At 42.3% G+C, this 17,282-nt stretch overlaps 1 protein-coding gene across 4 annotated transcripts in view; it reads right to left on the reverse strand.

The window, feature by feature from the left end:
- SSH2 (slingshot protein phosphatase 2) overlaps positions 1-17,282 on the reverse strand; it is a 243,608-nt gene that overhangs the window by 88,330 nt on the left and 137,996 nt on the right. The window contains exon 1 of one of the 4 annotated variants that reach the window (XM_074189119.1): positions 5,531-5,617. The exons of the other annotated variants lie outside the window; for them this stretch is intronic. Coding sequence (XP_074045220.1) covers positions 5,531-5,586 — 56 coding nt within the window. The 5' untranslated portion in view covers positions 5,587-5,617. Of the gene's footprint in view, positions 1-5,530; positions 5,618-17,282 lie in introns of those variants that run through there. 4 annotated transcript variants of the gene reach the window in all.

The raw sequence follows: 17,282 nt of genomic DNA on the forward strand, positions 1-17,282 counted from the left end.
TCAGGAGACCGGGGTGGCTAGTTTAATGGGAAAGGGGCTTGGCCTATGAGCTGCTAGCTCATTTCCAACAAATCAAGGAAAGCTTTCTGAGGCAAAAAGCTAAAGCCCTGAAAACGACATTTCTCTTGTGGACTTTCAGTGGTCCAGAAGAGCCATCTGTGGAATCGGTAAAACCCATGGAGAAAAACAGGAAGAGACCTCACTGCTGAGCCCTTATCGACACCGGCTGGCTATTGCAACACAATGTACAAGGCGTCACAGGGAGGACAAGATGCGGGCCTCCCAGACCTGGTCCCTGACTTCATGCTGGTCACCTGCGGTGACTAATACTGCAGGAGAAGTTTCTTGCCTACACAGAGGAAAAAAAGCTTACTTTGCATTTAACCCCTAGTAACCCGGAACACATGGAAGTCCCTGAGAAGTACCAACCTATCCACTGAAGTCACAGAATCTTACCATTAGAGATCACCTAGTTGTGCCCCCTTCTCCAGACGGGGTAAACTAGATGACCGGATATGGGCTGCAGTTTTCACTTGAATACTTCCAGTCACAGGGAGTTCACCCCTTAAATAGTCTATTTCAGTTGGGCAGTTAGCTTTAACTTCCGGGGAGCACCATTAGTTACTCAGCCAGGAAACTCGTATGATAAAATGTCTAATTATGTTGATTTTGATCTCTGAAAATCAGAATTAGGATACAAAAATAACTGGTAAAGAAATGGTTAATCTTCACTAGAAAACAGAGGCAAGTCCGAAGCTTGCTCTGCTAGGGTGAAAAGGGGAGGCCATTTCTCTACCAGACAAAGTAGATTTCAAATCTCTAGTGATGCCACAAATATAGCAGTCACACCCTTCTCAACAGAAACCGAGATGGAGCATAGGTTATGCTTTCCTGGAGCAAAGTGGAAGAGGAAAAAAAAAAAAGAGTACAAATTCACCTTTTGTTGATTAAAACCTGCAACCTATTTATAAACAGTTGGCTACATCCTTTCTAAATAGGCACGCCTAAGGAAGCTTTGATGTTCTTTGCACATTTCTCAAGTTAAAACTAATTACACTAGGGGTAGCAACATCCTGCATCACCTAACTATGCAAAAGAAAAGCCTTTTCCTGGTTAACTTAACCCTTGACTGTAAGTAATGTAGAAGGGGAGCTCACTCCCTGCTTTGAGGAAAAACTGTGCATACCTCAGTGCTTTATGAGCCCAAGGTTACACACCTCCATTCAGTTTAATAATGTCTTGTCACTAAAAACAAGATGTACATTTACCTAGAAGGTCCGAGGGAGGATTCATAGCAGGAAGTATGAAGCCATCATTCATTCAATGAATCCAAAGTCTTAAGGGACATTGAAGTTTATCTCTCTAGTAATCTGGCTTTGGTTAGTGTCAAAAGTCTAAGAGTTTTTCAAATTTCAGGAGGGAACATAGGGGAGAGGTTTGATTAATAAGAACACAAATCCACACTCCCTGCCCCTCATTCATTCCTAGTATTAAGGGCATGCGTGCAGACTGTATTAAATGCACTAGCTGTGTAATTATCTGTGTGACTTTGAGCAAATCATTTAATTCCTTTGGGTCTCAGTTTGCATTATCTGTGGAATGGGAATATATATTATATATATGGAATGGGAATATATATTATATATATGACCCACTTCTTTCAAAGCATTATGAGTTTATGCCTATTAAAGTGATTATACAGCCAAAAATGATTATTATTAAGTGACTCATAGCTAGTCAGATAGATATCAAGAACCATTTTTTTTCCCTGTCCTTTAGCATTTCACTTAAGATTGTTAAAGTCTTTTTTCTGGAAGGGGAAGTGGGGTAGGGAGTAAAGACAAATTCTTTAGTGGAAAAAGGAGGAGTACTCTAAAAGCAGAGCAGACACCATTTGCCACTTCTGTGAGAAAAAGTTTTAAATAGGCACATAGTTTTGAAAATATAGGGCAGAGGGCAAAAGGGGTATAGAGAGAGCCGGTCTTAAGAGTCAGAGGAACCTGGGGTCAAGTCCGGCCTCTGTGCTGACCCCAGCTTCCTCATCTCTCAGGGCTTAGGCACTTGCTCTTTGAGTTGTGCTGACCTAGATGGAAAGAGTGTTTCCTCAGCTGGGAGAAATACATCCATGGAAATCACAAGCTGAAAGGCTCATTCATGTCCCTCTGGAACCCAAAAGGAAAACTTCCTACAACAGGTTACTTAAATCTGGATCTCTTGAGTCCTCCTGTATGCATTCAGGCATACTCAGGGATCAAAAGTTTCTTCTTTGGGGCCTTCATAAACTGCCAAAATATTTATGGAAAATCCCAGTAAAGGTGGTCCCTGCAGTTCCCTTGGCAGAAGTAAAGCCCTCCATCCTCATCCATAAATGCTACCATGGCAGACAGGGAAGCCTCGTCTGTGGCTATTGGTCTCTTTTTGACAAGCCCTAACACCTGACACCTTCCTTTTCTCTATACGACCACATTTCCCCAGCTTTGGCTGGTCTCTTAGATTAACCAATTAGACAACTGTGCAACACACTTGGCGCAAGTATACTTTTTACTCTGTGCAACTGCTACTTAGCCAGGGGTCACAACCAACCTGCCATTTTGAAGTCAGAAAGCTGAGGGGGCCAATACAAGAGGGCATGATGGTGGTGAAGACAAAAGGGCTTTGGGGGAGTCCCTTGGTGACAGTCTTGAGAGCTACTGACCTCCTACAATCTGCAAAATCTCTCTGTGAAAATCCAAGGAAATAAAAATGAGCTCACCCTGGAAAGTAAAGAGCGCTCTCTGAATGCAAGCATCGCGATGATCATTAATACAGTATAAGAAGGAAAAGGTTGCCAGATCTCCATTTTTTTTTGAAAAGGCACAATCTGGAGGCTCCTCCTGAGCAGCCCATCTGGTGTCATGCTCCAGGCTTTCTGAACCCTTGATGGACAGCTGTTAAGTCATCAAACACATTTATAAAGGAAGCCAAATAACTCTGGACAAGTATTTCAGGTCAAGGATAAAAAGGTTTAAAGGAACCTCATTAACAAATCAAGTGATGTCTGGAGTGCAGCATTGCAAGAGTTCTGTTGTGCGTTCTTCATAATAGGAACATTGTTGCAATTATGGCTCATGCCAGCATTATCTAATTATTCATGATCCTTGAACTTTCCAGACCATAAAAACAGCAACTTATTTCTAGACAAGCTATGTCTGGCAGAGAGTGAGCGCAACCAGGTCCCTGCTTGGTGACCTCCTCTCAGGGGTTCTATGTCTGCTCCTTACAGAACAAAGCAAGTTCAATTTACAGGGAAATTAAGATGCTTCTTATATTCTGAAGTATGGCTGGCCAATGGGGTATAGACTTAGCATATTGTTAAAGGGTTTGGGAATTTTCTACCTTTCTCTCTGTGTCTTTCTCAGGTCGATTATAGATTCTTAAATTAGATGAGCACAAATGGGCTAGTTTTCTTATTGTTTCTAGGCCTTTCTATTAATAATGTTGATACTTTCTTTGAGTCAAAGAACAAATCAGCTTAGTTCTAATGCCCTCCAAGGTGTTTGACCAAAACCAGTTCTATAGAGAAAACTCAAACAGAGAAACTTTGAATTTGGATTCAGAAACCTCTAGGTTTCTCTATGACCATGTGTTTTCTGGGGCAAGTCATTTAAACCTCTTTTCTTAGCTTCCATATCTGTACCATAGTGGTGGTGGGGGGCTATTTGAAACAGATGATCTCTAGAATTCTAGAACTCTATAATTTCAATAGAATTCTATAACTTTCTTCATCTATAAAATGGGAGTGGGTGCTTTTCTCCTCTAAATCCTAGGAATACCTCCAAGAACCTTGCCACTTCCATTAATAGTCTCAATGCATGTCATGTGACAAAGTCCCATCTTTCCCCATCCATGTTCCCTAGAACTGAGAAGCTAGAGATTTCCACAGACTATCAAATCTCTCAAAGACAAGGTTCACAGAACACATCTTTCACTAGTCCCTAGGAGTCACTCGTTCAATGTTGTCTTTATGAGCAACCAATTCATAGAGAGGAATTGTCATTCTTCTTTAGGAGATTACACCCTATGGGAAGAACGACTAAGATGGCCCTCTCAATGCATTTGTTCAAGCTTAAAACAAACAAAAAAAAGATTTTTGAGGGTTTACCCTACTTGTTGCTGGGCAAAATGTGACTCCAGAGGAGTAGCAGTAAATCTGAGGAGAGTTCCAATGAAAATCACCGAGTCTTAACATATACCTATGTTCCTTTGAAGCTTGTTTTAGAAATTTCTGAATTGTCAGTATTTTTTCTAAACTTATTCATTTTGGAAATGCCAAGTCTTTCTTAGTATACTGACTAATGTTTTTCAGGAGCAAGGAGTATGTCAGCAGTTATAACTGCCAAACTGCAAAAGTGACCTTGCAGGCTACCCAGGGCAACATGTTGCATGTGTTTGAGAAGTCTGGAAAGTCTAAATGCCAAAATTTTACTTTTCTCAAAGTCAAACTTCCTCTTTAAAAAAACACAACCACCAACCAAACAAGCAACCCCCCCCCCCCCCCAACAAAGTCTAGGCAGTTCTGCCATTTGGGAGCTATGGATTATCCACACATTTTCTTCTAGCCTGGTTTACCTTGTGGTTATTTAGTTAGCACTTTCTTGGAGAAAGCTGTCAGTTAAATGAGACTATTTGTCTCCAAAGTTTAGTCAAAGTTGTCTGTGTGTGTGTGTGTGTGTGTGTGTGTGTGTGTGTGTGTGTGTAGGGGGGAAGGTAAATCTGTTGGTTAAAATAAATTTGGTTTAGAGATTATCTAAGATTTACTTTAGAGAGGAGCTCTTCCTTCATAACAACTATGTATGTGTGTAGAAAGACAGACAAACAGAATATAGAACTAAGGGTTAGCTGTGTCAGAATGAAGCTGATGCAGAGTTGACCGGATGGCAGCTTTCTATAACCAAGGGAAAGAGTCTGTGGCATTTTTAGGGGTGGCATTCCGCGTCTCAGCAAGCTCAAGGCTCTTCTCTTCGGAGCCCCCACCACCCCGCTGCACTTCTTTCCCGCCCCATCTTCGGGAGGGAGAGCCGCACCACTTGGATCTCCCCAACTCTGGCAGGTGAGATGCCCAGGTTGTGCCTCACCCACTCCAAGGAAGAGTCAGGTCAAACCCAAGGAGCAAGAGCTGTAGCTTGGGCTTCGCCGCACCGTGGGGGCGCGGGGGGCAAGCCCCGGTGGCGGGGCGCAGTCTAACAGACTCAGCCCCACTGGGGTCCCGGCCGCAGGCACCGAAGCGCTGGAGGCAGCAGCGGGATCTCCACAGCCCTTTTCCCGGCTGGCAGCCCCGAGGCTTGGGGACTCCCCTTCCCCCAGATCTGCGTCCGGGAAGGGCCGGGGAGGCACCGGGGCTCCGGCCGTCGGCCCTCAGCTTCTCCGAGCGAACTCGGCGCCTTGGGACCCAGGGGCTCTTCCAGCTCTGGCCCCTCCCCGCTTTCCGGGCGCCCCGGGACATCCCCAAGCGCCCCCAGTCCCGCACCCCCGGCTCGGGGCCGCTACTCACAGCTGGTTGATGGCGTTCTGGGAGATGACCGCGTCTGCGGAGAAGTAGGGGATCATGTCGGGGCCCGCGGCCGCTCCGGCGCCCAGGCGGGGGACGGCGCCGGGCCGGGGGGCGTGCGAGGGGCAGGCGGGCGCGCGCCGGGGGCGCGGGCCCCAGCGCAGACTCCGGCGGCCGGGCTGGGTCCCGCGCGGGCCGGGCTGGGTCCCGGGCTGGGTCCCGGGCTGGGTCCCGGGCTGGGTCCCGGGCTGGGTCCCGGGCGGGCCGGGCCGGGCTGAGCTCTGCAGCTGCCCCTCCCGCGGGCGGCCCGGCCGCTGGTCCCTCCGGCCGGGGCGGGGCGCGGCGCGCAGGGGCGGCCCCCCGGGGGCTCCGCCCCGGGAGCGCGGCGCGGGCTGGGGGACGGGCCTCGGCGGCGGCCGGCTCGGGGGGCCCCGGACAGCCAGGCCGCGCCCCTCCAGCCCCCGGGCTCCCGGAAGAGCCCCGGGGACACAAGGCTTCTGCCCCCGAACCGGGTCTGGACGACCCGGGGCCCCGATCTAACTGGTCAGCAACCCCACCTTTCTCACGCCCAACAGACAGGGCGGCATCCCCGACGGGCCTCCACTGGCTTAGACTGCAGGGCCCTGGGATCGGAAAACGAGTTGAAATGAAGCACACCGAGAAACATGAACTTCCAACACTGACCCTGACCTGGTCATTAGAACGACAGGGAAAGAACAGCCTCAAATTGCTCTCGAAACAAAAGTCACTTTAAAGACTTGCTGTCCTTGGGCTCAGTGGGTGGATTTGCACGCTAGATGCATTCCCTCTAAAGTTACACATTTTAAAGCGATGCCAATGAAGATGCCACAGAAACTAAAAAGAGAATGATTTGTTTACCTAATCAATCAGCAATGAACTGATCGCATAAAACTCCAATCTAGCTGCAGGACTAGTATCCCCCGAAGGACACTAAATCTGCAACACTGTCCTCTACAGAGGCTCTCTTTTAGGGGTTAATCAGATGGGCAAGGATCACAGAAAGGTGCTGGATCTTAAAGCAGTCTTTCGCCCATCATCATGATTTATTCATCTCTAGGAAGTGTGGCCACGAGGAATGTTGCTTCAGACTGTGTCAGCAGGCACCCAAATGGCAATGGAAGAAAAAAATCTGCTGATACACCCTGACATCAACTGCTTAGAATATCTGGCTAGCGTGCCAGTTTGAAACTTCTTCCGAGTTGCAATTTATTACAATCTCCCCAGCATTCAAAAGAAGCACCAAGCCTATTTAAAGCGGTTGTTGTTCAGGTGAGTACAGCTCCCTTTGTGTAGAGATGAGAGTTTATTGAAGTCGACTTGAAACTATACTATTCAGGGCAGAAGAGGGCAGAGTAATCATCTCCATCTCTCTGAAAAGGAAGCCTTCAGACAGTATGCACTACTCAAAACTGGACAGAATTAGGATCTTTTGCATATAAAGATGCTGCTATGGATTTCATAAATCTGTATGCTTGTTTTTTACACACAGATTCCTAAAATGACACCAAGAAGCTCATGGCAGGGGGCGGCTAGGTGGCGTAGTGGATAAAGCACGGGCCCTGGAGTCAGGAGTACCTGTGTTCAAATCCGGTCTCAGACACTTAATAATGACCTAGCTGTGTGGCCTTGGGCAAGCCACTTAACCCCGTTTGCCTTGCCAAAACCTAAAAAAAAAAAGCGCTCATGGCCCTTTGTTTCCCCTAGAAAGATCTCTGGCAATGCCAGTTCAGTAGTTAGCCAACTTTAATGTTCCATACCATTTAATGCTCCCAGTTTGAAAGTGAAATGGCATCACTACAAAATGTGAAAATGTTAAGTGTCTATCTCTAGGTTTTAGGTCCCCCCCCTTAGCCTCTTTGCAAACTTGGACATTTTAGGAAAGTTTTTCCCCCCACTATTATCTATTTTAAAAACTGAACAAAATACCCTTTTTCTTTTTACAATTTGCTGAGTGTCAAAATGTCAATCAATTGGGTTTCAGCTCAATTTAATCCTTTACTCTCAAATGCCAAGAAACAAAGCTCTAAGGAGGCAAGCTCTGTCCCCAAGACTCTAGGAATTCTCGAATTACTTCAAATTAGGTTGAGCAGCATGAAGTGAACTTAAGCCCGTTTTCCACTCCACATGGAGTCACAAATGGTTGTGCCAAACCAAATCAGCACATTTTTTGATATATAAGTTCTGTCTTGTCATTTCCTCATCAATTCAAGTGTTAGAAATAGGATTTTTTTCAGAAAGTTAATGAATCTCCTCAAAGGATGAGACTCAGGAAAAGGGCCAGCTCTCAAAGTGGAACCCAAACCTAGATCTGAATGAGGTTTTCTCGACTAACAGGCCATCATATCAGAGCTGAAGAGGTAGAAGCAATATTAGCAATGATAAATGACCAAATGAGCACATTATTACTCATCATTTCCAATATTGTTATTAGACTTTAGCATTCTTTTTTAAAGTACTAAATGTCCCTGAATTCCATGTCAGTCACAAAATTCTAGACATGAAAAGGGGTTCAGAGATCATCTTAATTAACTCTCATTTTACAGCCTTTTTAAAGTTAAAGGATTTGCTCAGAACCATACAGTCAAATTCATGGCAAAGAAGAGACTAGAAATCAGTTCCCATGACTCAATCCGGTGCCTTTTCACATAAAAGTTGAGGCACATTTTTTTCAGACCCTGTGCAACTACTTATATTTGACACTTATCTATATATTACTGGAAATTATACTCAATTTGAACTCTGATAGATTTAGTCTTTGTTCTTGTCTGGGAGAGTTCTGTAATGATTAAAGGATAACATGAACATTCTGAAGACAGATCAAGATATTAACTTTGTTACTATGAAAAGCTGAAGCTAAGGAGATAGATAACCTTTAATATGAATGACTTTAAAATGAATGACAGTAAGCCAAAAATAAGTTATTTGTGAATACAATTTGCTTTATGACCCTTCACTATCTATACTATTTCACTAGATCTCTTCAGCTCCCAATGAATTCAATTATCATCTCTTTGTGGATGATTTTCAAAACCAGAAATCTATCTCCAGCCTCCAGTATGAGCACCTCCAACTGTCTATTAGTGGGTATCCAGTGCTGAATGTCCTGTACTCATCTTATATTCAACATGTTGAAAATTGAATTGATTCTCTTTCCCCTCAAACCACCTCCTCTGCCTAACTTCCTTATTACTGTTGAGTCATCCAGACTTGAACCCTAGGTATCTTTCTCTACTTCTCACTAACCTCATATTGTCTGTTGCTTTTGTTTTCATGAGATCTATCCTATGCTCCTTCTTCTCTATCACCTCACATCTGGACTACTGCAATAGTCTGAAGACTGGTCTCCTTGCCACAAACCAGTCCATCCTTCCACAAAAGTGCAGGTTTGACCATATCACCCCCAACTCCTACTCATTAAACTCCAGTGGCTCCCTGTCATCTCCAGGGGCAAATACAAAATCATCTGATTTTTATAGCCCTTCATAACCACACCCTTCCTCCTACATATCTTTATTTTTCCAATATTCTTACTCTTTCCACTTCACCAAGTATTCTAGAATCAGTACCACTGGTCTCCTCGCCATTTCCTGAACAAGACAATCCATCCCCTGACTCTGTACATTTTCACTGGGCATTTTCATCAACTCCCATGATTGAAATGATTTCTCTTCTGATCTCTGCCTCCTGGCTTCCTTCAAGTCCTAGTTCCATCTTCTATAAGAAAATTTTTTTTCTAATCTTCCCTTTTAATTCTAGTGCTAATATTTACTCAAATCTCTTGAGAGCAGGGACTGTCTTTTGCATTAAAAAAAAATCCTTATAGCTTAGCACGGTTACTGGCAAATAGTGATCACTTAATAAATGTTTTCAGGCAGCTAGGGTCTCAGATACTTACTTACCTGACCCTGTTTGCCTTAGTTTCGTCCTCTGGAAATTGAGCTGGAGAAAGAAATGGCAAATCACTCCAGTTATCTTTGCCAAGAAAACTCCAAAGGGATCACAAAGAATTAGATACCACTGAACAACAATAAATGTTTACTGACTGAATGATTGGCTTCCCCTGCCTGAGTCCGTTTCCTCATTCACAAAAAATGTTTTACTAGATAATATCTAAAAATTCTTCAAACATTCTGTGAATCTATATGTTCAAAAAAAAGGGAGCTTAAGTGAAACTTTAAAGGTGTAGCAATAGAGGTTAATGTTACTTGAAAGGTTTACAAGGGTAGCAAGCATCTAAACATGAGATAATTATTCATTATCAGTTGTAGTGAAGAAACAGGATATCACAGATAACTGAATAATTAAGCCCAGATAATTCTGGATTCTTTATTTGGGGGGGGGTATTTGTTTTAAAATTTTATTTTCCCAAAGTTTTATTACTTCTGTTAAGAGTAAAACTACCTCATTTTTTTTTATTCTCTCCTACTTGTCTTTCCCCATGAATCTGAAGGTGTTAATCAGTTAAAAAAAAAAGTCTAAAAGCAGGGAGATATATGAGCAAGGAGTCTGGATTAACCACAAACTGCTAAATAATAAAGGATTGGTTATATATTGGTTTGAATCCCTTCTGAGAACTTGAAAAAGTTACAGATGCCATAAAAACACTTAATTCACACGCATTTCCATTTCACCAAATTTGGCTTCACATAGATGTCATTCTCCTATTTATTTCTGATCTGAGACAATGCAAAGGCTAAAGAGAATCTCATTGGCTTACCTTTGCTGACAGACTGCTCTTACATGCCACAATCTACAGCCTTTACTAAATATTGAAGCATTCTAAATAACAAAGGCACTTCCTTGCTCAATTACTATGTGGTTTTTCCTCATGTTTAAAAAAAATGACAAGAAAAACCAGATTTCCTAGTCAGAGAGTTTTTGTTCCATTCTCCTTGACTTGACTTCTCATACTCTAAATGCAGAACTAGTGAAATGATTTGTAAATTAATCTTTCTGAATTTTAAGAGTCCAAAGACAAACCAGGCAATTACTGCACTAGAAGCAGATTGGGAATCAGGAGGGCTTTCAACCTTGACTCTGCTTCTATTGTGATTATAATATGACTATAGGCAGACCATGGTGCCTCTCTGGGATTCATCTGTGAAGTGAGGGATTTGACTGAAGCAGATGATCTTTAAGTGGTTTTTTGCTTATATTTTATTTTTCCTTTTCTAAGGAAGAAAAGCAACTGAGAGAGCTACATGCCAAAAAGAGATTCAAAGAATTAAACACATTCTATCTCCTGTTAATCCATGAAATACAAGGATAAAAGTTGAACCTAAGGTGGATTACCTTAAAAGCTGTAGTTCAGAGAGGTAACAAACTACACCCCATCAATATCACAAAGGCACTTTTCATACAATGCAACCAAACCCAATGTAGTGATTCATTACAAACAATGGTGCTTAAAGGCAATCCTGTTTTACAATCACCATGTAGCCAACAGTTTTCCAAAGGAATTAATCTTGAAAAAAAAGAAAACCTGACAGAGCTTTTCAAATATTCAGACCTAACAATGTAACCGAGAGATCTCAGAGAGCACTTTTCATTACAGCAGTAATAAGGAATATTGAAAAGATCTGAATATTATCACCTTGATAAGTGATCTCCTAAGCCTTCATCTATCTACTGGTCTTACCACCATATGTTTCTTCCTAAAAGCACTGTAGGAAGAGACACTGAAAAACTGCTTTCTTCATGTTACAAAAGCTTTACACGCCATTGTTTGGCAAAAATAATAGGCATTTATATTTCGCTTTTCACATTTACCACACCTTACAAAAACATTGAACAATTTAATCCCCGTGACATTATAAAGAATTTCGTACTTCTATCTCCCTAGGGAGTCTTCCTGTCTCCCCCTCCTCCAGACCCTGGCTAGACTCAGTGCTTACAGTTTCCTGCACTGTTGTTCTTAGAATCACCCAGGCCCAATTTTAGAGTTATTCATTTACAACTAGAGAGACCTTTAGAGGCCATCTGTCCAATTCCATCAGAATAAGGAAACTAAGGCTCAAGAGAGGTGATAATCTGTCCAAAGTCATGCCAAGGGTAAGTGGCCTAGTCAGGATAAACGGGATCCATTGTCCATGTGATTTAGTAAGAGGGCCCACATTAGTACCAAGTCTTTCTTCTCATCAATTCATTTTACAGAACTTCCATTTACATACATTTCACATTATTTTCTTATCACCCTCTCCATTAAAGGGCATTTGGGAATCATTGTATCAATTCAAAATGCCTCAAAAATTTAGTATTCAGGGTGCTCTAATACAATTTAAGAATTTACAATTTACCATATTAAACACCTATTAATGCTCAGGAACCATAATAGGTACCCAAAATACAAAGACAAAATGAAAATAGCCTCTGCTTCAAAATAAACACAAATTAATTTGAGTGAATAAGGAAGCCTAACAGCTGGAAGTCGAGGATTCAGAAAATGTCTCCCTCAAAGACTTAGATCAAGTCTGAATAGAGGAGAAGGTGAGAAGGCAAGAGCTCTCCCCAAGCACAGGAGACAGCCTGTGCAAAGATACAGTGAAAGGAGATGAGATAGCCTGTACAAGGGACAACTTGCAGCTCAGATGGGCTGAAATATAGTGTCAGGGGAGTGATATGAAATCAGACTGGAACTATGAGTAGGATCCAGGTTGTTGTTGTTGAAGGGTTTTAGAGTTTGCACTTTCTCCTGGTGGCAAGAAGGAGCCATAGAAGCTTTTTGAAGGGAAGTGATGTGGTCAGTCATGTGCTTCAGTAATCTCAGTTTGGCAGGTGTATGGATTGACTGGAGAGTAAAGAGAATATGTGTGGGAGATCAATTAGGAGGCTACTATAGATCCACAGTGCCATTGTAATAAGGCATTACAAAAAGTTCGCCTGAAGGCCTACTGCTTCACTATTACAGATTTGTTTATGAGGTCAGTGGAGAATCAACCCATGGGCCAGGAATTTCAGGTCAAGTCCCTAATTCCACTTGGAGTATTAATTTGGAAAATATGGGGTCTTTCCCCTTGAGACAAAGGGTAGGTTCATACTCCAAACTCTGTTTTCTACACACACTGATGAATCCTGTGGGAAAGGAAGTTTTAGACTACTTGTCTGGGGTTTATAAGTTTATAAGTTTAAGGTAGCCTAATAGTTACAGTGCCAGAGGTTGAGCACCCAAGTGGAATTTCCAAAATATACGTAGGAACCATGGAGTTTATTCAGTGGGTCCTCTTCCAGGTGGGAGAACCAGGGTAAGGCAACTAGGACAGCAGGCGCCAAGGTTGGTCCTCCAGGGGACTAAAACAGGAGCTGGGCAGGTGCCTCTGTCCTAGGCCTTTGTTAAGGTTAGAATAGGAGGTAGGAGTAAAGTGAGTCCCAAGGCTGAGTCATTCTGACTACAGGGTATCCCCAAATTCAGGGACCAAAGATGGCCCTATCAATCTCTAATGTGCAACCAAACCTACTGCTTTTCATGCTTTATCCATCTTTTGTTTATCCATTGTTATCTTATCTAGAGCTTGTTTATACAGAAGTGTGTCTGTTGTCTTGTCAAGTAGACCCCTGAGCCCCTGGAGTGCAAGTATTGCCTTTTCCCTTCGTATGCTCAGTGATGTACACAGGGTTTGGTGACCGAACACAGGGTTTGCCACATAGTAAGTACTTAATAAACCCTTACTGATGTAATTCTCTGAAAGTTTGTCCCACCATACCTATCTAAAATGCTGTTCGATCACATTTCCAACATAGACCTATCTTCATGTTTTCTCTCCCTCTACTAGAATCACAGATTTAGGGTTGGAAGGAAATTGAGTGGTAGTCAAGTTCAAACTTTAACTGCTATACCCCAGCTCCCACTTTTTTGTAAAATGAATGGGGAAAGTTAGGCCTAGAGAGAGAGAAGGGATTTGTCCAAATCAGCTGAGTTGGGATTCCAATATAGGGAAAGAAAGAGAAAGTAGGAGATAAGATTGTATGGTGCCAAGAAGTGGAGTACCTTGAATTCTAGGCTTTGTTCAGAAAGTAATGGAGAGAGAATAAGGGCTTTTGGGGGGGGGGGCAGGGTAGGAGCAAAAACGGTTAGTAACTTGTCCAGGGTCACCCAGCTAGGTAAGTGTTTAAGGCTGGATTTGAACTCAGGTCTTCCTGACAAGATTAAAGGGTTTTGAGAAATGAGATCAACGTGCCATTATATGCCATCAGTGCCATTATATATATTATATGCATATGTATACATATACATGGTAAGACTATATGTACAACAATATAAGGATAGATTAGATAGAAGGCAAATAAAGCAGAAAGACAAGTCAGGAGGCTATAAAAATAGTGTTTCTAAGAAAGGATTGGACTGTGAACCAAGGTGATTGTAGTGGGAATAGGAAGGAGGGTACAGACTCCCTATAAAGGCACCAAAGTTGCTTTTTCTAAAGCAAAGGTCCAAACCTTACCCACTATTCTACCTGTTACCTCTGTCTTGCAGCTAAAGCTTTTCACAATTTAGCACCAACTTGCCTTTTCCTCCTTATTACACAGTGCTGCCTGCCATTTACTCTCAGAGGTAGAGGAGTCATCCCAAGGCACCTTTTCTGAGATTTCTCAGACCCAATAATCAAATGAATGAATGAATGGTTACCATGTGCCATGCTATGTTCTAGAGCTACAAACAGCAGGAGAATGCTCAGTTGTCTCCTTTGTCCCTGGCTAGCCACCTTGCTTAGAATGCCTTCCCTCCTAACTTGGGCTTCAGAGAATCTCTGAATCTGTTGGGTTTGAGGTCCTGCTTTTGCATGAGGCCTTCCCCACTCAGCTATTCAATTCATGCCTTGTATGCATTTTGTTTGTCTTTTTTTTTTTGTTTTGTTGTTGCTTTATTTTTTGCAAGGCAATGGGCTTAAATGATTTGCCCAAGGTCACAAAGCTAAATAATTATTAAGTGTCTGAGGTCAAATTTGAACTCAGGTCCTCCTGACTCCAGGGCCAATGCTGTATCCACTGTGTCACCTAGCTGCCCCACCTTGTCTGCATTTTGCATGGACCTTTAAGTGTTGGTGCATCAGCATGTACATGTTGTCTTCCCATTAGAATATAAATCCTTTGAGGGCAGGGGCCATCTTGCTTTGGCCTTTCTATTATATAACAGGGGCTCAATAAATGCCTGTGGACTGACTGATAAAAAATACAGGATCAAGGAAGAATGGACATGGATGGATAGTCACTGATTAGGGTACATATACTGGCACTTTAATTCTCTGATGTTCCCGTGTCTTGGCTGATGTGGTGAACCCTGATGCTGTTACCCCTCCCTGCTGCTAGCATGGTCAGGGTCCAAAGAAGGGGCTCAGGAGTACTTCCAACATGCTACCTCCATCACTCAAAAACAAATGAATGAATGGTGACAAGACTTTCATGTGACACTCTCTTCCCAAGGATGCTTTTCTTCTCTCATAACCCATGCTTCATAAGTCTGAGAAGTTGACTGGTCTGGGAATCTAGTAAAATTAAGAGCACCAGTATCCCCTTGCTAACCCCAACCAGCTTTCATCTCTGTCCTAGCAGAGGATACGGTAACAAGGCTGGAGCATGGCCCAGATGGTAAGGTTCTTTCTCTTTCCTCTCCTCTCCCTCCCTTCTCAAGTCTGCCCTAGACTCTCTGGAACCAAAAGTTCAAATTGTAGCAGGATCAATTCATCCCTTTTTAAAGCAACTTAGTTCCATGCATTTGTCTAAACTGGTCAAGTGTCCAGATCTTGGCTGACCACCATGAGCTATGATGCCTTTATCTCTTCAACTTTTAGTTTATCAACTTCTGTGGATGTATTTCACTTCTATATCTTTCTTTTCTAACACTGGAAGGGCCAGGATTACTGCACAAATCCCACAGATAGAATATCTAACAACCCCATCAAGTACTCCTGGGGAAGAATCTAAATTCAGGATTAGAGTTTTTTTCTTTTTTTGGACTAGGAAATAAATAATTTCCAAAAGAGGGAATTCCTCAACCCTTGTATAAAGAGAACAACTTGTATCTTTCTCTAGATATTCCGTAACTAGCTGATGCTTAGAGAATTAATAAACTATAATTTTATAACAATAATGCTATTATACTACTTTTGTAGAACACTTTATATTTCATTAAGTGCTTTCACAAAAATTACCTCATTTGGTCCTCAAAGCAATACTAAGAAAGAGAAAACATTCCCATTTTACAGTTTTGGAAATTGAAAATTAGAGAGTTAAGTAACTTGCACAAGTGCAAAGATCAAACTTGGGCCTAGGAGGTACAGTAGCTACAGGACTGAATCCAGAGTCAGGAAAATCAAGGACTTCCCATTTGGGTGACCCTGAGCAAATCACTTCACCTCTATCTGCCCCTTTTCTAGAGCTGCTCTGAGAATAGAATGAGATAATAGATTTTAAAATACTTTGAAAACCTAAAGATATTATATAAAGATTAGCTATTGCTATTTTTTTTTAGGTTTTTTTTGCAAGGCAGTGGGGTTAAGTGGCTTGCCCAAGGCCACACAGCTAGGTAATTATTAAGTGGCTGAGGCCAAATTTGAACTCAGGTACTCCTGACTCCAGGGCGGTGTTCTATCCACTGTGCCACCTAGCTGCCCCTATTGCTATTTTTTCTGATTCTAATTCCAATGATTCTTTCCCTTTGCCCATTCTTCTTATTTTGTAAGAATATTTTGCTACCAGAGATTCAAAAGAAAATTTTGTACTGGCCTAATTCCAATACAATGAGAATTCAAAGGTAATGGATTGTTGTAGTTTCCAAGAAAGATATTTGTAACAACATTTTCAGAAATTACATTCTTGATCTATAGAACCTAAGTAGTCACAATTCAAAAGGGCAACAAGATGACTCAGGGGTCGTGCATACGCCACTTCCCATTCCTCTCCTCATTGGAAGGTGTATGTTGTTTATCCTGAGATCAGTTCAAGTGGGATTTCCAGGCAAGGGCAATTGGGAAGTCTGATGCAGGGAAAAGGAAAGGATCATTGTAGGAAAACTGCTGCTTGATGAGGTCAGAAGAATAACCAAGAAGCTGACTGATCTCCATTCAGGTCAGGTTTCCCCTTCTTTTTAGGTTCTTTTTTTTTTTTTTTTGGTGGGGGACTGGAGAAGGCTGTAGAAACCAGACCTATGATTTCAACCTCTGCCCCCCCTCCCATCATTACCTCCCTCACCACCATTTTGGTTCCCTATATTTATCAAGTGCCAGGCCTAGTGCTAAGCACTTTACAAATATCATCTCATTTATCATATATCATATATCACAATCATTATCACAAGGCTAAGAGATATATGTTATTATTATCCTCATATTACACATAAGAGAACTGAGGCTAACAGAAATTAATTGACTGGCCCAAGATCTCCTAGCTATTAAGTGTCTGAGGTGAGAATTGAACTCAGGTCTTCCCATCTCCAAACCTAGTGCTCTAGCTACATTGCATAGGAAATTTCCCATAAGGAAACCCTTCCTTGCCAGATTAGATCAACAAATGTTCTGCAATTTAAAGTATAAGAGAATTCTTTAGAATAATTAAGTGCCTCATTGCATTCAGTCATTATATATTTGCAGTGGGCAGATCTTTTTGTTTGTTTTTTGATTGATGTTTTATTTTATTTTTCCAATATATGTTAGGAATGTTTTTCAACATTCATCCACTTGCATATTTATGCTACACACTTTTCTTCCACCCCTCCCCCCAAGTCAGCTGTGAACAGTCTGGC

Source organism: Macrotis lagotis, chromosome 5 (genome assembly GCF_037893015.1).
Source record: "Macrotis lagotis isolate mMagLag1 chromosome 5, bilby.v1.9.chrom.fasta, whole genome shotgun sequence".
In the NCBI taxonomy this organism is placed as follows: domain Eukaryota; kingdom Metazoa; phylum Chordata; class Mammalia; order Peramelemorphia; family Peramelidae; genus Macrotis; species Macrotis lagotis.